The sequence below is a fragment of the Lithobates pipiens genome, unplaced genomic scaffold, assembly GCF_037356315.1.
Source record: "Lithobates pipiens isolate NorthernLeopardFrog02 unplaced genomic scaffold, aLitPip1_a1.2 Scaffold_22, whole genome shotgun sequence".
NCBI lineage: Eukaryota > Metazoa > Chordata > Amphibia > Anura > Ranidae > Lithobates > Lithobates pipiens.
The window spans coordinates 242068407-242091115 of NW_027507784.1; the positions used below are offsets into that span (position 1 = coordinate 242068407).

Consider the following 22709-nt stretch of genomic DNA (forward strand, 5'->3'; position numbering starts at 1 on the left):
GCTGAATCAGGGCTACTGTGTAACCACAGAAAGTTCTGGAGAACTGTAAAAATTGAGTTCCTTTTACAGCATAAGGCAGATGCATACGGGACCGTTAGAGCTAACTGGTTTGACTTTCCACCAACCTTTGGCAATAAAAAGCTCAAGGCAGGAGAAATAGTTGCCTGGCAGAAAGGCAAAATGATGGCACTGAAATGGCGCAACAAAAAAGATGTGTGCCTAATGAGTACAATTCACAACACCTCTGTCAAGGTACAAACAAAAGGTGGAAAAGACATAATGAAACCCCAAGTCGTGATGCACTACAACCATACTATGAGAGGTGTTGACCGAGCTGACCAGGCCATGACTTTTTACCCAGCCATGAGGAAGCAACAGAAATTTTTTTACAAAAAAATCTTCAGGCACCTTCTGGAGCAATGCCAGTGGAATGCTTTCATTCTTCTAAAAAAAAAAAAAAAAGTGACAAGCCTGTTGTTCATGCGGACTTTGTTTGGAAAGTTGCCGAACTTCTATTCCTCAAGCACCAAACACCAACGTCAGTAAACAGATCTGGCCGTCGTGCTGCTGGCGTTGTGAACCCAGAACGCCTGACTGGTCGGCACTTTATGGACCACATTCCACCAATGGAAAAGGCAGCACCCACAAGGATGTGTGCCGTTTGCTGCTTTAAGCGTGACGACACTGGAAGGAAAATTAGAAAAGAAACCAGGTTCTACTGTCCTGACTGTGATGTTGGATTTTGTGCTTTACCATGTTTTAAAATTTTCCATACCAGAGACGTTTACTGAAGCAATATGACTACCAATATTGCACCCTTGTTTGGCAAAAAAAAAGTCAGTGTTTTTGATTATATTTACTAACATTTATTGAATAAAAAGTATTATTATTATTATTATTATTTGTTATTATTTACAGTTATTTATTATATTATAATTTATGATTTTGTGTTTCAAACTTTATCCTACCTGGGATGTCCACTAGACTTTGGTTTGAACAGTTCAGTTATTCCTAAGAATTACAGGCCTACAATATAAAACGCCAAATTTCCATGCAAAATAATGGTACCGCTTTCAGCACCTAAAATCCGAAATAATCATACCGCCAGGGAGGTTAAAGGGTTACTACCCTTGTTCTTTTCACAGAATTATTCTATTTTATAGACCCTTGTTTAATCACAGGACGTTTGGTTGATTTAAGAGATGAGATTTATTTAATTCATCACATATTTCATTGGATATTATTTGGCTACATTTATAGCGCAACCTTTTTTGAATTTATTATGTTTTGTGTGTATCATGTTTTGCTGCTGCTAATAGGTTTTAGTTTAATATATAGTCCAGCGCAGTTATTTTCTTGCGATAGAGATAGAGATTATATATATATATATATATATATATATATATATATATATATATATATATATATATATATATATATATATATATATATATATATATATATATAATCTCTATTTGGCGGTGCTTTGTAATTTTATTTATTTCCCAAAGCGTCTTTCAGGACAGCACCTGAGATCGTGACTCCACCCACTGGACCATAGGAAACTCCTCCTTCCTCCCAGATCTTTAAAGGGAGGCAACTCCCCACTACACATCTGTTTTTGCGTTTCATCCAGCACAGAGGCAACATCTTTGGTGGGGGAGCCATGATCTCTTAGGGCGGACCTGAGAGACAGGTTTTTTCCTCCTTATTTCTAAGACCCCCAGCCCTCCTGACTTACTAGGGTCTCTACAGTGGTAAGGACAGGCTCCTTTTTTCCTCCTAGTTGCTCGGGGAGAGCCGTGTGATCCAATGACCCTTCTCCAGGGTTCCAGGAGTGGTGGCTGCATGTGCACCGCTGCCATTTTTGCAGAGGGCAAGTACAGTCTTGGCCCACCGGAAGTGACGCTCCTATGAGTGGGTCACTGCGTCAGTGCCTGGCGGCCGGGCGCAGGGGGAGGAGGCAGGGCAGGAGCTGGTGCCTATTTACGCTTCCGGTCTGGTGTAGCAGCACTATGGGAGTCCAGAAGTGGTGTGTGAAGCGACAAGGGGGAATGCTGCACATCCAGTATGGAGTACATGGAGTCTGCACTGGTGGGAATAGGCACCAGCAAGGCTCAGGTAGGGGGCAGTTGAAGTGTGCCCACTTTCTTTCCTGGGGTTCCGTTATCTATTTTCTTTCCCCCTGGTGGCGGGGCCTGTTTGGGCACCGGAGGCAGTGTTTCTTCCCCTCTTAGTGCACCTTATGGGGTGGTCCACAGGCAGAGACTGGGTCTCACCAAGGGTCCCCTATTCTTTTTTTCCTTTTGTATTTTCTCTCTCAGGCCAAAAGCTCTGACCCGGGAAAAAAGAAATGCCCCTCATGCAAGGCCAAGATGAAAATTGGAAAAAAGCCCTATGCAGTACTGGTATTATTATTTTAGTAAAAGAGAAATTTGCTTCTGTGTGTGATGACTTGGTTGCCTCTGCAAAGGAACTTTATGCCAATATTCAATCATTCTGTGACTCATTGGTTAATCCGGCTCCGAGTCAGCCCTCCACAGAGTCCTCTCAGGGTTCACTATCTGAAGGTCCGTCTACCAGGGAAAAATACTCCACTTCACCTTCCACTGACAATTCAGAAGAGGGGGAGGTTGAAGGGGCAGAAGTGGTCCCCTCCAAGTTTAACCAATTAAGGACCGAGCCCCTTTCTGAGATTTGTTTTTTACAAGTTAAAAAACTTTTTTTTTTTTGCTCAAATTACTTTGCACCCATAAACTTTATACATTTTTTTTCAAACACCCTAGAGATTAAAATGGCAGTCGTTGCAATACTTTGTCACACTGTATTTGTGCAGCGGTCTTACAAACGCACTTTTTTTGGTAAAGTTAGCCCAATTTTTTTTTTTTTTTTTTTTATATTGTGAAAGCTGTTAGGCTGAGTAAATTGATACCCAACATGTCACGCTTCAAAATTGCGCCCGCTCGTGGAATGGCAACAGACTTTTACCCTTAATCTCTATAGGCGGCTTTTACATTTTTTTTACAGGTTGCATGTTTTGAGTTAGAGGAGGTCTAGAATTATTGCTCTCGCTCTACCGATTGTGGTGATACCTTGGGTGGTTTGAACACAGTTTTCATATGCGGGCGCTACTCACAGATGCATTCGCTTCTGCACTCAAGCTTGGCGGGACGAATCACGTTTTAAAAAATGATTATTTTATTTATTTTACCTTTTTATATATGCAATAGTTTACGGAAAAATTCTTGACAAATACCCCAAAGGATCCAGTGGTAGCCCTGGCCATGAAGTCCTTTTTAAGGGAGCTGATGCAGCAGGGTGTAGTGGTCCAAGTGCCACCAGGAGAGTGGCAACAGGGATTTTATTTCCACATTTTCTTGGTAAAAAAAAAACGGAAAATTCTGATTGCTCCTCAACCTAAAACCCCTAAACAAATCCGTGAAGTACAGAAGGTTCAAGATGGACTCAAGGGATGCATATTTGCATGTCCCAATTTCACCCCAGTCCCAGCAGTATCTCAGGTTGACAGTAAATATGGAAGGCATGATTCACCATCTACAGTTCAGGGCCTTGCCATTCGGTCTATCATACACACCACAGATTTTCACCAAAATGATGGCGGAAGCACTAGCTCCCCTTCGACTTCAGGGAATCGCAGTGATTCCTCACCTGGATGATCTTCTATTCTTTGCTCCCTCAGGGGGAGGTTACAGCAAGACTTGGCCAAAGAACGCAATCATCTGGAGTCTTTGGGTTGGATTCTGAACCTCCAGAAGTCCTCCCTAGACCCGTCCTAGGAGGTTTGATTTCTGGGCTATCGATTCGATAGAACACATTTTTTCTTCCGCAAGAAAAAAACAAGGTTCAGAGCATAGCTGCTATGCTGCTGACCAACCAACCAGTAACAATAAGGTAAATCATGTCCGCATTAGGGCTTCTGACCTCAACAATGTTGGCTGTTCAGTGGGCAAGACTACACTTCAGGTGTCTACACGCCTTTCTCCTAAGGTCATGGGATCACAGCTTAAGTTCCCTGGACATGAAGGTGATTATTCCAGCCAAGGTGAAAAGGTCACTATGGTGGTGGAGGAATCGGGAGATCCTATCAAGGGGCCATTCTTGGGGCTTCCCAGTTGAAAGACTAACAATGGATGCCAGCTCTTGGGGACGGGGCCCACCTAGAGGAAAACTTCGCCCAGGGAAGTTGGTCCAAGAAGGAAGCTATAAGGTCCTCAAATTGGAGAGAGTTGAAGGTAATCGCCTTTATCTCTGGTGGTATTCGCACAAGTTCTCCAGTATCACCATGTGCAAGTGTTGACAGACATTGCCACGGGCATGGAGCAGATCCTTAGAAGCACTGGCAACAGAGATTCTTATATGGGCAGAGAAACATTTACTATCCTTGTCTGCAATCCACCTAAAGGGGACTATGAACAGAGTGGCAGACTTTCTAAGCAGGTACTCCATTCAGAAGGCAGAGTGATCTCTGAATCCAGATGTCTTCACAATGATTTCCAGGATGTGGGGACAACCAGAGGTGGACCTGTTTGCTCCGAAGGAGAATGCACAGGTGCCTCGTTACTTTTCTCTGAACAATCTTGATGGGTCACTAGGGACAGATGCCCTGGCCCATCCATGGAGATGTCACCTTTACTATGCTTCCCCCCCCCCCCCCCCCATTGCATCTAATCCCACTCGTATTAAAGAAAATCTAAGGGAAAGGAGTACCAGTCAATTACTCCACTTTGTCCAAAAAGGGCCTGGTTCTCAACCGTTCTGGGGATGGTGACCAAACCTTGTTGGCATCTACCTCTCAGGCAAGATTTACTAATCCAAGGTCTAGTAACTCACCCAGAAGTGGCCAGGCTGTCACTTGCAGCATGGTATCTGAAGAGCAGCCCCAAAAGAGTAAGGGGTTCTCAGATCGTCTGGTGCCAACATTGCTATCCATTAGGAAAAAAGTAATGAGTCACCTATTCTAAGGTCTGGAAGGTCTATAGCTCTTGGTGCAATTAATCTACCCAAGACCCAAGGAGCCTTGCTTCCATCTTGGAGTTTTTACAGGACGGGGCAGATAGTGGACTGGCAGTCAGTACCTTGAAGGTACAGGTTGCTGCACTAGCAAGCTTTTTTAGAGAAATCTGTGGCTTCTAAACTGCTGGTAGTCAGATTTTTCTAAAAGCACTTGCAAGTTCAAGGCCAGCTCAAGTTAAGGGTTTCCCAAAATGGGACCTATCAGTCCTGCAATCCCTAGCAAAAAGTAAATTTGAACCTCTGGATGCAGCATCCCTCAAATGTCTCGCTCTTAAAGCTGTGTTCCTAATTGCCATTAGTTCAGCACGCAGGATCAGTGAGCTACACGTTCTGTCAATTAGAGAACCTTATCTCAGTGTTTCCAGGTAGTTATCCTTAGGACAGACCCAAAATTCTTACTTAAGGTAGCCTGAATGCATAATCGTTCACAGGACAGTGTGCTCCCAACCTTCTATGCTAACCCATCGGGGGAGAAGGATACTTTTTTTTTTTTTTTTTTTTTTTTTTTTCATATGTTGGACGTCAAAAGGATTTTGTTATGTTACCTAGAAATAACAAAGGACTTTAGACGTTCAGATTCGTTATTTGTCCTTCTTTCAGGTAGTATGAAAGGCTTCTAAAGGATCATTAGCCAGATGGCTGAAATTATCTATCCTGGAGGCATACTCACATGCAGGTTTCTCTGCCAGCTGGAATACATGCACACTCAACCAGAGCGCTTGCGGCCACTTGGGCAGAAAACTGGTGCCACCTCTGAAGAAATTTGCAAGGCGGCAATGTTGTCAAGTTTTCGCACAAAGTTGTGCGACATTACAGGCTGGACCTCACATCTGCCAGAGATCAGGCATTTGGCAGGAAGGTCCTGCAGGCTGTTGTTCCACCCTGAAGGGGGCAAGTCTCGGTTATCAGCTCAGGTGTGGTCCTGAAAGACGCTTTGTAAAATTCAAGTTAGACTTGCCGGTAACTTGTTTTCCATAATTCTTTCAGGACAGTAACGACCCGGCCGATTAGTTTCTATGTATTATGCTGTGACTAACGTGTTTGTGTTCCAGCCGGGGTTGGAGGTTCTCTTCTACAACTGATGTGTGGTAGGGAGTTGCCTCCCTTTAACCACTTAACAACCAGCCCATAGCCGAATGACGGCTACAGGGTGGTTGTTTAACTCTGAGAGGCCGTCATATGACGTCCTCCCAGAATTCTGCTCTCATGTGCCCCCTGGGGCTCGCACTCAAGAGCATCCGTGACCGCCGGGTCCACAGGCTCATCGCGGCCATTGACCACGTGATCGCTCCGTCAAATGACGGAGTGATCACTTGTAAACAAACCGGCGTCATGTTATGACGCCAATTCCTCCCTCCCCCTCTCTGTACCGATCGGTACAGTGGAGGGGGAAGAGATCAGTGTCAGCAGCGCTGTGGGCTACATCTGCAGTGCCCACATCACTGCTCACTGAAATTTAACCCCTCAATTCCCTGCCAATACTCTGCAATGCCAGCCAATACTCTGCAATACCCTGTCAATACTCTGCAATACCCTGCCATAGATTGCCATACCCGGAGATACCCAGCCATACCCGGAGATACCCAGCCATAGACGGTGCTTCTACCGACTCGCCAATACGATCAAAGCCAGAATCTTTTTTTTTATTTTTTATTTTATTTCAGGCTTCCCAGCTTAAAGGTGAGATGCGGGGTCTCACTGTAAAGAGGACCTGTCATGCCATATTCCTATTACAAGGGATGTTTACATTCATTGTAATAGGAATAAAAGTGATCAAAAAATTTATTTTTGGGGAAAAAAATGCCAAACTAAAATAAAGTAAAATGAACAATAAAAAAAATATATATATATTTTAAAGCGCTTGCATGCAGAAGCGAACGCATACGTAAGTCCCGCCCACATATGAAACTGTGTTCAAACCACACATGTGAGGTATCGCTGCGAACATTAGAGTGAGAGCAATAATTCTAGCCCTAGACCTCCTCTGTAACTCAAAACATGTAACCAGTAAAAAAAATTTAAGCGTCGCCTATGGGGATTTTTAAGTAGCGACGTTTGGCGCCATTCCACGAGCGTGTGCAATTTTGAAGAGTGACATGTTGGGTATCTATTTACTCGGCGTAACTTCATCTTTCACATTATGCAAAAATTTAGGCTAACGTTACTGTTTTTTTTTTTTTTTTGCGTTTAGCACAAAACTGTATTTTTTTTTTTCCCCAAAAAAAAAAACATTCGAAAAATTGCTGCGCAAATACCGTGTGAGATAAAAACCACGACCACCGTTGTATTCTCCAGGGTGTTTGCTAAAAAAAACTTATATAATGTTTTGGGGTTCTATGCAATTTTCTAGCAAATGATGATTTTTACATGTAGGAGAGAAATGTCAGAATTGTCCTGGGTGCTCCAGAATGCCTGATGGTGCTCCCTGCATGTTGGGCCTCTGTATGTGGCCACACTGTAAAAGTCTCACACATGTGGTATTGCCATACTCGGGAGTAATAGCAGAATGTGTTTTGGGGTGTAATTTGTGGTATGCATATACTGTGTGTGAGAAATAAACTGATAATATGACAATTTTGTGAAAAAAAATAAAGGAAAAAAAATCTTGATTTTGCCAAGAATTGTGGGAAAAAATGACAACTTTAAAAAAACTCATCATGCCTCTTACTAAATACCTTGGAATGTCTTCTTTCCAAAAAGGGGTCATTTGAGGGTATTTGTACTTTTCTGGCATGTTAGGGTCTCAAGAATTGAAATAGGCCTTCAGCACTTCAGGTGCGATCAATTTTCAGATATTGGCACCATAGCTTGTGGACTCTATAACACTCACAAAGACCAAATAATATCCACCAATTTGTACTTATTTTTACCAAAGATATGTAGTAGTATAAATTTTGGCCAAAATTTATGAAGAAAAATTACTAATCTGCTAAATTTTATAACAGAAACGAAGAAAAATTCTTTTTTTTTTTTTACAGAATTTTCGGTCTATTTTCTTTTATAGCACAAAAAAAAAAAAAAAAAAAACGAGCGGTGATTAAATACCACCAAAAGAAAACTCTTTGTGTGAAGAAAAGGACAGAAATTTCATATGGGTACAGTGTTGCATGACTGAGTAATTGTCATTCAAAATGTGAGGGCACCGAAAGCTGAAATTTGGTCTGGTTATTAAGGGTGTTTAAGTGCCCAGTGGTTAAAGATCTGAAGGAAGGAGGTGTTTCTTATGGTCCAGTGGGTGGAGTCACAATCTCGGGTGCTGTCCTGAAAGGCACCTTGGGAAATTCATATTTTTTTTGCTAGAAAATTACAAAGAACCGCCAAATGCATACAATATATACGATACCGAAAATGAAAAATACACTAGGCCAAAAACAGATACTGAAAATGGCTATTTAAAAAAAAATAAGATTTTTCTATATTTTAAATAAAATGTATACATTTATATAACACATTGCTAATAGTATTGGCAAAATTTCCATGCAGTGCACCTCTAGCAGATATGCAGGCGATGGTCAGAGACTGCAGACATGATGCAAGAGATCAATGCAGCCACTGTGCCAGTCCATGCTACCTCACGGTGCCCATCATCGGAGCCTCACAGTGCCCATCATTGCCACTTTGTCATCACATGTCAGACATACGACCCATTACTTACAGATAATAGAAAGCGGCTAGTGACAGACTGGAATGAAGCCGGAAACGGCTTTGTTCCAGTCTCCTTGATGTAAACATGGAAGCAACATCACAATGCCACTTCCTGTTTACTTAAGATTTTAAAAAGTATACAGTATTCAGATACATCGTTTTCGGTGATCTGAATACTTTGAAGTGCAAAGGAGGGATTGGAGGTCTTTTAGACCCCCGATCCCTCTATAAATAGTACCGGTCACCACCTATTACTGTCACAAGGGATGTCTACATCCCTTGAGACAGCAATCAAAGTGATCCCTTTTAAAAAATTTTTTTAAGTAAGATAAGAAAAAAAACGTTCAAACCACTCCCCGTCACCGTGAGCTCACGCAGCAAAGAAAAGGCATACGAAAGTCCCGCCCGCATATGTAAATGGTGTTTAACCCCTTCCCGCCGAGCGTACGCAGATCTGTGTACTCGGCTTCCGGGGGGTATACCGGGATGATGCCCGCACCTGCAGGCATCACCCCAGTACCGTTTTCTACAGCGGGCGATTGGCTATCCAGCCATAACAACTGAAGCAACTAAAAGCCGCTCTGCTGTTATGTCGGAGGAGCGGGAGGGAACGTGACCCCCCCCCCCCTCCCGCCGCTGATCGGGAGCACCGATTCAAGCGCTGATGCCTCCGGCTGCTGCGGAAGAACTGGAACGTTCCAGTATCCTAATTGTAAACACGAAAGCGACGTCATGACATCACTTCCGGTTTAATCGGCTGCCAATGGCGCCGGTTTTAAAAAATATACAGTATTCAGAATCGCCGTTTACCCCCGATCCCTCCATAAAGAGTACCTGTCACCACCTATTACTGTCACAAGGGATGTTTACATTTCTTGTGACAGCAGTAAAAGTGATCAATTATTTATTTATTTTTTTAAAAACAATTTATTCATTTTAAAATAAAATAATAAAAAAAAAATTTAAAGCGCCCGCCGTCCCCGCGAGCTCGCGAAGCAAAGAAAACGCATACGGAAGTCGCACCTGCATATGTAAACAGTGTTCAAATCACACATGTGAGGCATCTCCGCGATCGTCAGAGCGAGAGCAATAATTCTAGCACTAGACCTCCTCTGTAACTCTAACCTGGTAACCGGAATTTTTTTTTAAAGCGTCACCTATTGAGATTTTTAGGTACCGTAGTTTGTTGTCATTCCACGAGTGTGGTGCAATTATTAAGTGTGACATGTTTGGTATCTATTTACTCGGTGTAACATTATCTTTCACATTATGCAAAAAAATTGGGCTAATTTTACTGTTTATTTTTTTTTTAATTCATGAAAGTGTCTCTTTTCCCAAAAAGTTGCGTTTAAAACACCGCTGTGTAAATACCGTGTGACATAAAATATTGCAACAATCGCCGTTTTATTCTCTAGAGTGCTAAAAAAAATATATATAATGTTTGGGGGTTCCAAGTAATTTTCTAGCAAAAAATATGGATTTTAACTTGTAAACACCAAATGTCAAAAATAGGCTTAGTCAGTTACCTGGTAACTGTAAAAAAAATTTTAAGCGTCACCTATTGAGATTTTTAGGTACCCTACTTTGTCGTCAATCCACGAGTGCGTGCAATTATAAAGTGTGACATGTTTGGTATCTATTTACTCGGCGTAACATTATCTTTCACATTATGCAAACAAATTGGGCTCATTTTACGGTTTCGTTTTTTTTAAATTCATGAAAATGTCCGTTTCCCAAAAAGTTGCGTTTAAAACACTGCTGCGCAAATACCGTGTGACATAAAATATTGTAACAATTGCCGTTTTATTCTCTAGAGTCTCTGCTAAAAAAATATATATAATGTTTGGGGGTTCCAAGTAATTTTCTAGCAAAAAATATGGATTTTAACTTGTAAACACCAAATGCCAAAAATAGGCTTAGTCATGAAAGGGTTAAATCACACATGCAAGGTATCTATGCGATCGTCAGAGTGAGAACAAATTATTCTAGCATTAGACCTCCTCTGCAACTCTAACCTGGTAACCGTTAAAAAATTTAAGCGTCTCCTATGGAGATTTTAAGGTACCAAAGTTTGTCGCCATTCCACGCGTGCGTGCAATTATAAAGCGTGACATGTTTGGTATCCATTTACTTGGTGTAACATCTTTCACATTATACAAAAAAATTGGAATAACTATACTGTTTTTTTTTTTTTTTTTTTTATATTCATGTCTCCCCTTTCCCAAAAAATTGCTTTTAAAACACGGCTGCACAATTACCGTGGGACATAAAATATGGCAATAATAGCCATTTTATTCTCTAGATTCTCTGATAAAAAAAAAAAAAAATATATATATATATATATATATATATATATATATATATATATATATATATATATATATATAATATATGTTTGGGGGTTCGAAGTAATTTGCTAGCAAAAAATAGGGATTTTAACTTGTAAACCCCAAATGTCAGAAATAGGCCTAGTCATGAACGGGTTAATAGTATTTCCCATTATAAAGGCCCACAGGTCATTAAACGTGTGCTTTTGAAACCTAGTACGTCAAAATGGAGATTTACGAGTTTATTTTGGGTACGCCTTATTTCATATTGCACCACAATGGATTTTTGTTTCAGGGCTCCGATTTTCTCCAGTTGCCGGGGGTAGCAATCCGTCCTATGCCAGCCTGTACCTGGGAACAAAACTTCCTCTCAGATGAAACGTTGTCTATGTATACCTGCCACATTATGACATTGCACAGATGCAGAGACTGTTTTTCATCTGGGATGGACCAGAGAACCTCCTTGTGGAATGTTTGGGAAAGATTAACAACAATGATCAAAATGTATTTTTCACCATGAAATGACTATCAGGAAGTGACTTTCCTTGATGTGTCAATATGTAAAGAAAAAGGAGGGAACTTCATGAGTAAATTTTATAGAAAAAAACTGCGGGAAACACTATCCTACATGCGGATAGTTTTTACCCCGAATGGTTAAAAAAATCCATACTGTATAGCCAGTTTAGAAGATTAAGGTGGTTGTAAACCCTTACCAACCACTTTGACCTACAGATAAGCGTAGATTAAGGCTTACCTGTAGGTCCAAGAAATATCTCCTAAACCTATACGGTTTAGGAGATATTTACAAAGACAGGCACCGCTGTCTACGGTGCATGCAGGCACACTGGACATGCCACTGCTAATGGCGATATGCCGTAAGTGGCGGCTCCCGTGCGCATGTGCGGGAGTGACCTCATCGCTGCTCTGGCACTGTGAGTGGCCGGAGCAGCGATACCCGGAAGAAGATGGACGCTCCGCGCTACAGGGGACAGCGGTGACATCGCTGGCTCCTGTGTCAGGTAAGTGACATATAACGGGCTACTATGCGATGCATAGTAACCCATTATGCTTTACCTTTGCAGGGAGACAAACAGGAAGTAAACCCATCAGAGTTTACTTCCTCTTTAAAACAAAATTGTAGCAACAATTGGGATTTTCAAAATGAGGCGTACAAACTAACTGAAAGGTTACTCCAAGGCGTCTATAGAAAACCACGTTAAAAAAAGCATTTAACAGAGTAAAGCCTCGTACATAGGATTATGAGCCAACAGAGCGTCAGACTTTTTTTGTCAAAAGGGTGTGTGCCTGGATCTTGTCTTGCATACTAACGACACACAATTGTCGGAAAACAAACGTGGAGTTTCAGGTGTTGAACGCCACCCTATGGGCACCTTCTGCTAATGTCGTGTTTGGTGAGCATTGATTCCGAGCATGTGTGCTTGTACTTTGGACTTTTGTGTGACAGACTTGTGTACAAATGATACAAAAATCTGACAACACACCGATGTCTGCCGAAAATGTACTAGCCTGCCAGCCAACATTTGTTGGCCGAAAGTTGGACAAACAATCTGAAGGAGTATACTAACAGTCGGATTTTAGACCAACAGCCCCCCCCCCCACACTACGCAGAGCTGAAATCACTTTCCTTTCACACAATCTGTCAGGGTGTATCTGGTTTTTATGTTACCCTTCAGACCTGTGAAATTCTTTGGTCGGAACCGCAATTTAGTTGCAGTAGGCAGATACACCCTGTGCAGATCGTGGCTGATTGGCTGTGTTGTAAATGTATGGGATTTGAGCCCTGCAGAGGAGCAGCAGTATAGAGTGCCGTAATGGTAAAGGAGCTCAACAGCCAGGCAGGGTGGTCAGGGGGCTATGGGGGGCAAAGCAAAGTGACACAATCTGGAGTCTACAGACCCTCAAGGGCCGTTGAGGGATTTGGTTTAGCAATTTCTGAAGGTTTCTCTGTCAGTGTTGGCAGGTGTTGGAGGAAGATCACTTGCTGGAGATGTCTTTCCCCAGTTGTCAGGGAAGTGGGGTAAGCAGGGGGTGGGGTACAGAGAATCCCAGGTGGTGACTAGGAGACACTGAGCGGCGTCTTACCTCACCAGTGACATCGTCGTATCATGGCTACAGGACGACACATTCCTCCTCTTAACTCTGAGACACTTCACCATCCTGGGTGGTTCTCACCCCGTTCTCCTCTCCGTTCAGGAAATAGCTCACACCTTCTTCCCAGCCAATGAGAACAGAGGGGCGTGGACTGTGGAAGGCAGTACTGGAGCATGGTTGCGGGGCCCTAGGGCAGATCAGAGCTGGACTTTGTTGACAATATGACAGGTAGGCTGCAGGGGCTCCCTGGAGCTAGGGGCAGGGTTGTAATTGTGACCCCTGTAACCCCTTATGCTACGCCCATGTCCCCTGCCAACAATCAGATTGTGTGTGCGAGGCTTTAGTGGTAAAAAAAGAGGAGTTCATCTTTAAAACCACTAAAAAGGGAAAAGGATAATAAAACAAGACTGATTCTAAAATATTCCAATGGGCATCAGGAAATTTGTCACATAATCACAAAATATTGGCCAATACTATCAGAAGATCCACCTGTTGGGGCACTTTATAACAGCAACTCCTGCGATAACATACAAAAGAGCGAATTCAATAAAAAGACAACCTAGCCAAAAGTGAATACAGAGGTAAAGACAGAAAGGACCCCTGTAACGTTTAGGGCACCTTCCCATGTGCAAGTTTCTCATACTGTATGCAGGGCTCAAAATTTCAAGTCCTGAGCTACTAGCCAGGCCTCAAGGGTTACTCGCCCCAGTTGCCCTACCCAGCCCACCCTAATTCCACCCCTAAACACACCCTCATAAATTAGCTCATGAAATAACCCTTAAATGTATTATACAGAAATAAGTTATAAAAATAAATATTAACAAAAACTGTATCCGTGCCGACCAATGCAGGCTGCTTGTGCCCAGTGCCCACCAATGCAGCCTTGTGCCCACCAATGCAGCCTTGTGCCCACCATGCAGCCTACCTGTGTAGGGGAGGAGAGGAACAGGAGAGCCACCCAGGTGTTCAGAGCGCAGCACGGGGAACACAGCGATAACAGATTTAATTTCAATTGCCATGTTCCCGCCACTCAAAGTCTTATTCAGCCCTGCCCCCTGGCAGGGAGACTTTGATAGATCACCCGTCCCTGGGATTGGACAGGTGATCTGTCTATCAAAGTCCCGGGACCAGGGGGCAGGGCTGTAAATGACAGCGAGCGGTGGGGAGCACGGCTATTGAAATGAAAGCTGTTATCGCTGTGGTCCCCACGCTGCGCTCTGAACACCTGTGTGGCTCTCTCTCTCTCTCTCTCTCTCTCTCTATCTCTTCCTCTCCGTGATCGCTGGGAGAAAGACTTTCATTCCAAACAGGCTGCCATCTCCCAGGCAGCCATTCCTCACCAGCCCTCAAAATCCACTCGCAAAATGCGAGCAGGCAAATGGATCGATTTGCTAGAGCTGTGAAAATTGTATAGCCTAGAGTTTGGACAACAGTCTGGATTCCTAATCCAATTCTGTGTGCCCTCAAAAGATTTCCCTTTGTAAAAAAAAAGTTTTCAAAAAGATTGGCTAATATAAAATAGGAATAGGGTATAAGGTTGTTGGAGTATTGTTAATGGTGAACTAAATTGGGTACTCTTCATAGATCATGGTTTTGTATATTTAAAAATGTAAACCATTGCTTTGGGTGCTGTCACGTCCGCCTCTCCACTAGGGGGAGTGTTCATTCACCAGTCATTTCCGGGGCTTATTGCCTGATTTTGGGGTAGGAACTAAGCGGGAAATAGCATTTTCATCTCTGGGCAAGATGCCTTCAATGTGTCAGCGATATCAAAACAAAAATGGCATCCTTGGAACCTCCAGCGGTCATGCCAGAAACTGGAGTGACGTCATATATGTGCAGTTTAAGATGCCAGGGATCACACAGGTGACATCATGAGGCTCTTCTGGATAGGGAATCTCATTGTTTGTCACCAAACTGGGAGGAGCTAATAATAGGTATCCATATATAAACGGGAAGGTTGTAGGCCTGCAGAAGCAACATTATTTGAGAGGATTGACAATGTAAAGGCAATCTGGGGGAGGCAGAAGCTAATTGTGGGCACAGTAAGCATCTTGGTGCTTTGTACTGAATATTTGTTTTTAATTTTTTTCTGTTCCGTATTTTTGCTTTTATATTTGTTTTGCTACTGCCTTTGATATGTAACCTAGCCCTGTCCAAATAGAGCAAAAAAAAAGAGAGAAAATACTGCGCTAAAAGTAATCTAAAAATGAAAAAAATGAAAAAACAAAACAAAAACTAACCCAAATACCTAAAAGCAGCGATTAATATGATGTGATACACACCCATAAACCATATAAATCAAAAAATTATAACCGCGCTTTCCCATATAACAAATTCTAGTGAGAAGAAATAACCCCTAAAGGTTATAATAAAAAAGTAGACAGTAAAGGAATAATCATAACCATAACGTGTGGACAAAAATACTGTGTATACACTATAAACAGTTACAATCTAGTGAAAAAATGTATACAGTATAAATTAATGAATAAATAAAAAATATGTTGAATAGTTATAAATTCATGCAATCCATAAAGTGCGTTAAATGTACAGACAATCACAAGCACCATAAACGATACACAAAGTGCTCAAAGAAAATGTGTAAACGACAGTTTCTCATAAGAGTGTAGTCATAAACGTGACAGTCCAATAAGCGGAAATATTTCTCCAAAGGAAATCCAGTGCAGGTACAGTAACAAGCCTCCTTCACCAACACCGTGTTATGGTTATGATTATTCCTTTACTTTCTACTTTTTTTTTATAACCTTTAGGGGTTATTTCTTCTCACTAGAATTTGTTATATGGGAAAGCGCAGTTATAATTTTTAGATTTATACTGTCCAAATAGAGACCAGTGATCTTTGCATTAGATTATCTCCTATCCTAAGTGGAGAATCAGGTTTTTGACCACGAAAGCAGTGGTGTATTATGTAATGTTTGTAAGTAAATATTGAAACGCGTTTGTGTATGATGCACTAAAACAAGCAATTTGCAGAATATTAAAGCTCCACAACTCGTGACATTATTGAAGTATCACTTCAATTTTTACATTTTTGTAATGTTTTTATTAGCCAATTTAAATTGTTTTAAAAATTACATTTTAACCACTTCAGCCCCGGAAGATTTGGCTGCTCAATGACCAGGCCATTTTTTGGCGATACGGCACTGCACCACTTTAACAGAGTCTCGCAACGCTGTACCAAAACAAAATTGATGTCCTTTTTTTTCCCACAAATAAAGCTTTCTTTTGGTGGTATTTGACTTCCTGTGATTTTTATTATTTGCACTATAAACAGAAGAAGAGTGACAATTAAAAAAAAAAAAAACACTGTCACTTTTTGCTATAATAAATATCCCAATTTAAAAAAAAAGAAAATTTCCTCAGTTTAGGCCGATGTGGTGTTCTACATATTTTTGGTAAAAAAAAATTGCAATAAGCATATATTGATTTATGCAAAAGTTATAGCATCTACAAAATAGGGGATATATTTATGGCATCTTTTTTTTTTTTACTAGTACTGGCGTGATCAGCGATTTTTTTATTGGGACTGCAATATTTTGGCAGACAAATCGGACACTTTTGACACATTTTTTGGAACATTGACATTTATACATCGATCAGTGCTATAAAAATGCACCGATTACTGTATAAATGACACTGACCGGGAAGGAATTAACTGTGTTCCCCTAGGTGTGTTTTAACTGTGGGGGGGGGGGGGGGGGGTAGGACTGACTAGAGGAAGAGAGAGATCAGTGTTCATACTTAGTATCAATCTGTCTCTACTCCCCTGAAAGAACCAGAATTTGTGCACACATCCCCATTCTCATTCTGTAACAAGCAATTGCGGGTGCCCAGCGGTCATCGCACCCACTGGGGACACGATTCGTGGGAGTGCACCACTGGAGGCGTCTTAAAGGGCCAACCTACAGCTACGATGGCAGGAGCCAGCCTGCCACGGTATAACTGCAGCGGCTGGGCCGGAATCTGTTAAATTATGGTTTCTCGTTGGTTTGGTTGCCTGTAAAGCCCTATAAGAGGGAAAACTACAAGATGAGATCATATTGGGGATGATGGCAACTTTTTTCCAAGACAGAGGCCTGGCTGCACTGCTCTAGATCTAGGTGGACGTCATAAGAAATCGTCCCCGGACCACATCACACACATGTGCCCCAGGGGCTGTGCTGCAGAGTGATTTGTCACCCGCTGTGTCCACCGGATACAGCGGGTGACGGATCCGTGTACCTGTCTGCTGCCAGTACCATGTGTTCACTGTGAACAGATCACATGTACAGACAGGGCCAAGCACAGCCCATCTGTATCTGTGATTAGCTGTGCCAATTGCAGCCCATCTGTATCATGTGATTAGCTGTGCCAATCACAGCTAATCACAGTAGTAAATACTGAATGAATCTATTTCATTCAGTAAAAATGGCTGTTTGTAACAGTGATATTCACTGTTATAAGCAATAATTGTGCAAAAAAAATAAAAAAAATCTTGATCACCACTCCAGAGTAGCACAGTGTTGACATGGTAATACTGTATTGCTCTTGTCACAGTATGCAAAAAAAAAAGAAAGAAAAATAATAAAAATATATTTACACAATTGGAAAAAATACAGGTGCATCTCATAAAATTAGAATATTATCAAAAAGTTTTTTGTTTTTTTCAGTAATTCCATTCAAAAGGTTAAACTCATGTATTTTTTGTATAGATGTGTTACATACAGAGAGTGATCTATTTCAAGCATTTCTTTCTTTTTCATTTTAGATGTTTATGGCTTACAGCTAGTGATGACTTTAATTTCAGTATTTCAGAAAATTAGAATAGTACATGAGACTGATAAAAGTTTTTTTAATACAGAAATGTTGGCTTACTGAAAAGTATGTCCATGTAGAGTATAGTATGCAGTCAATACTTGGTCGGGGTTCCTTTTGCATGAATTACTGCATCAATGTGGCATAGCATGGAGGCGCTCAGCGCGTGGCACTGCTGAGGTGTTATGGAAAGCCCCGACTTCTTTGATAGTGACTTTCAGCCCATCTGCATTATTGGGTCTGGTGTCTCTCCTCTTCCTCTTGACAATACCCCTCAGATTCTCTATGGTGTGAAGGTCAAGTGAGTTTGCTGGCCAATCAAGCACAGTAATACCCATGATTATTAAACCACCGGTATTGGTACTTTTGGCAGTGTGCCAAGTCCTGTTGGAAAATCCTGCCGTCGCTACATCAGGATTGATCAATTTTCAGGTACGTATACCATAGTTTGTGAACTCTATAACTTCCTAAATAAAATATACACTGATTTGGGTTTTTTCACCAAAGAAATGTAGCAGAATACATTTTGGCCTAAATTTGTGAAGAATGATTATTTGCAAAATTTTAGAACCGTAAAAAAGAAAAAAAAAGCCACTCCCCCCCCAACCCCCCATTTGTGTGAATAAATGTTAAAAATGTCATATGAGTACAGTGTTGCATGGCCGTACAATTGTTCAAAGTGTGACAATGTTGAAAGCTGAAAATTGGCCTGGGCAGAAAGAGGGTGAAAGTGCCCGGTATTGAAGTAGTTAAGGTAGTCTAGCTTAATAAGAATGTGGGAGTTGTAAATTTAAAGAGCAACTCCATTTTTGTTGGGGGAAAAAAAACATCCCCCTCTTGGTTGAGTGGCAGGCTCCCCATGGGGTAATTATAATTTTTTTTTTTCATAAAAAAAGATGAATGTATGGCCTTAGGTGAAAGGCTGGCAGGTAGGGCAGGCTTATGCCAGCCATAGACGGTTCAAATCTCAGCCAGTTCAGCAGGAACTGGTCAAACCGTGTATGGGCAGGCTGAATGTACCAAGTTGCCGCTAGCAATAATCACTGTATTTCCCTCTGGGGACCTGTGGTTGCAGGAAAGAAATTTGCAACGTGTATGGCCTGCCTTTTATTATGCCTTTTTAAGGATGTGGGGAAAGGGGGGTTCAGGTTTTGGGATACTTTCCCCCATTATCTTTGCTGACCATAGTGACCAGGAAGATCATCCAGGACCAAGAAGTACTTTTTAAAGCCCCATGGGTCAAAAAAGGAGCTGGGTCTTGACTCTAAAGTCTCTGGAAGTTGGTTCTCCCTGGATTCTACAGATTTGTCTGGAGGCGTGAAGGTGGAGTCTCGACAAGTTAATACCACTCTCCTTAACTGTAAAGTGAATACTAGGAAACTATGCACTGAAGTTTCAAAGACATTTTCATTCCAGCCAAAAAGGAATTGGCATACCTTCATATTCAATTCTTACAGTTCTGGATTAACTGCAGGATTTAAAAAGGTTTGGTTTCCCAGCACCCTTAAAGTGGTTCTAAAGGCAGAAGTTTTTTTTTAACATTTTTTTTTTTTACCTTTTTAATGCATTCTCTGCATTATGTAAAGAAAACCATCTGCAAGCTGCATCTCTCCCCAGCACTGCTTATACTGGAGCCAAATCTCGATCCAGCAATGCGCACAAGAGCAGAACCTGTCTGCTTTCCCCCCTCTTCTTTGACTCAGAGACAGCAGCAGTCAGTTACAGCCAGTGACGATGGAGATGCAGACAGTGAGGCTTGGGAGCAAGCCTCAACAAGTGTCCCAATAGCACACAGCTATAGGGGCACTCTGGGGAGGGGATTGGAGCCTGGAGCACCAGCGGTGGATCTGTTAAGAGGATGATCAGGGCTGCTCTGTTTAAAACTATTGCACAGAGCAGGTAAGTAAGACAGTTTTGTTATTTGAAAAAAAAAAAAATTAAGTTTAGAATCAGTTTAAGGTGCAGGTTGTGGCCCTTTTTGGATTTACGAAAATAAAATTGGATTGACGGATCTATCCAACTTCTAGTCTTTTATTTAGTGGACCCATCTAGAGCTCAGTGCCTCCCAGAGTACCATGGTCTGATAGAGATACTATTCTTTCGGCATTCATACATTTTTTTCCAGTTACTACCTGCTAGAATTTGCGCTCACGCCCCTTGGTTGATAGCCATATGGGGCTTCATGTACACTACAGCTCCTAAATTTGGCGTTTTTTTTTACCTAAAATCAACGCCATAAAAGCCTGTGTGTCCATGTACACATGGGCTTTTAGGATCGTTTAGGAGCTGCTGCAGTCAGGGGAGGTACTAGGAATGTTTTGACCGCTGGCCTCAAAACGCAGTAAAATCACGGAGCGATTTTGCCAAGTTTTGTGTTTTCCCACGGCCGGCGGTCATAATAGACTTATAAAAAATGAATCCACAATGTGCAAAGAAGTAAAAATAGGGAACAAACGTAATCAACAATCCAAATAAGTGCAGATAAATATATGTGCAAATAAGCAAAGTATATAAATACTATTCTGTGCAAAAACGTGCAAATAAATAGAGAAATTGTGCAAATATGCAAAAAATGCCAGCAGATGGGCATAGATGAGATAAAATCCAAAGTGAAATATGGAGCTCTTCAGGGTCCTCTGTGCAAACTGGTGCAAGTGTAACAGTGTTTTAAAGGAACACTGAGTGATAGTACAATAATGTCCAGTGTCAGTGTGACTTTTAAGTGCGGTACTTGTCTTCAGTGTCACTGACACCCGTGGCTGTGCTAAATAATTACCTTACTGCTGTAAGGCAAACAGCATGTAGAAAAGATAGGGGAAGTTTTAATTCCATTCGGATTGTGATGTTCCTGCACGTCCCTAATCTATCTGCAGCAGAGCCAGGGGGGATCCTTCCTTTGCCTTCCGCTGAATGGATATCCAAAATGGCTCAAGTTCAATGTATCAAGATAAAAGGGGATAAAGAGCCCCCCAAGGTGTATTTACAGCAAAGATGAAGTTTTATTAATATAATAATCGAGAGCTAACCTTTTGGTGTGTAGATCACGCAATGTAAAGACGAGTGCCGAGCTCGTACCTGACCGTCTCTTCCGGTGTCTGTCTCAAGCTATCCTACGCGTTACGTCACAACACACGTGACTTCGACTGGGATAAACAAGGGCATAGAGCCAAGTGGAGGCTGTCTTGCCCTCACTCGACTTCCTGCCCATCTGTGCAGCACATTGAATCGTTTTCACTCCTGTAAGCTGGGAAAATGATCAGGAAGCCCCCCCTCCCACCACCCATAAAAGTAATCCCATGGCTAATCCGCCACCGGGACCCCTTTTTATCTTTAGGAGGATTGCCTGGTGTATAAAAATATACTGGGGTTATGGCAGCGTGGCCCTCAAGCTATGCTTTCAGGAAGCACTGCCATCTGCCAAAATGTTGTCCAGCCAGGACTTCTGAGGAAAGGTATTGCATGCATTACCCCCCTCCAGAAGACCTCCTGGTCTTCCAGAGCAACATCCATATTCCCACCCACGTGTTTTTGGTTTAAAGTTATGCATTCTTAGCATTATTAGTTATTAGCATTCTTTTATACATCAATAAAGGAAAATGCTGCAAGGGAGCATTAAATGTTGCTAGAAAATTAAAAAAATATTTTCGAAAGAGGTCTGTTGTGCAACTCTGGCATTTTGGAAGAGCCTAAAATTTGTTTATTGAATGTGTTTTTGTTGAAAGTCCTTGTTTGATATACTGTAGCCCCCAGATATTGCTATATGGTGGATACTGGTATAACATATTTTGTTTCCATTGCAGACAACCTCTGAAAATGATGTATTCTCCAAAGAAAACCACTAAAGAGAGTGAGCCAAATGATGAAACGAGGGAAGAGGCAGAAGCTCTGATTGTAAAGACTCCTGCAAAAGATGTGCAACCATCATTGTTTCAAGCTTTATATAAAACTTTTGGCCCTTATTTCTTTATGAGCTTCTTCTTCAAAATCCTTCATGATGTTTTAATGTTTTCAGGGCCAGAAATATTAAAGTAAGTTCCTGTTGAGAAAGGATAACTATGAATGCTTTGTGTAAAGCTCTAAATAGATAACAAATGTTCAAATGTCTGTTGTCATAGCTGTGAGATAAAAACGAATTTACATTAAATCATGTGATATTTAACTTCTATATGGCTAACCTTTAAAGAGAAGTATGGGTTTTATTTATTTTATTTTTTTAAGATTCACACTTGCCTCAGTGGATGGAGCATCAGACCGATGCTGCAGCTGTCTCCTGGTGTCTCTTCACTGAGAACCGAGTGATGCAGATGGCTTGGTTCTCACTCCTCCCCGAGCAGAAAGATGCTGCCTGTCGGTTAGCATCTCTTGCTCTGCTCCTCCACGCTCATTGGAGCGCTGAGCTGTGGTGGGGGCAGGGAAAGGCCGTCTCAGCGGCTCACTGAGACTGCCATCAATCAAAGCAGCTGGCAGATCCAGACTTGGGAAGGTGCTGCCTCAACTGAAGGCAGTGACATCAGCAGAGAGTGGCCTTCAGACCACTCTCTGCTGAAAACAGGTGAAAGTAGTGTAAAACAAATTGCACTCCTGTGACCCAGAGAAGAAGTCCAGCCCAAAAAGCTCAAGCTGGACTTCTCCTTTTTAAAGTGAATCAAGAAGTATAAGTATACCGTATTTATCAGCGTATAACACGCACCCTAAGTTTAGGAGGGAAGTTTAAGGAAACGATTACATTTTAAATGCCCATCAATGCAGCCTGCCCCAGTGTCCGTCTGCAGCCTT

At 41.8% G+C, this 22709-nt stretch overlaps 1 protein-coding gene across 1 annotated transcript in view; it reads left to right on the forward strand.

Annotated features, from left to right (window-relative positions):
• ABCC1 (ATP binding cassette subfamily C member 1 (ABCC1 blood group)) overlaps positions 1–22709 on the forward strand; it is an 852279-nt gene that overhangs the window by 238462 nt on the left and 591108 nt on the right. Inside the window, exon 8 of the mRNA XM_077448931.1 lies at positions 21734–21961. Within this exon, the coding sequence (XP_077305057.1) occupies positions 21734–21961 (228 nt within the window). The remainder of the gene's footprint in view (positions 1–21733; positions 21962–22709) is intronic.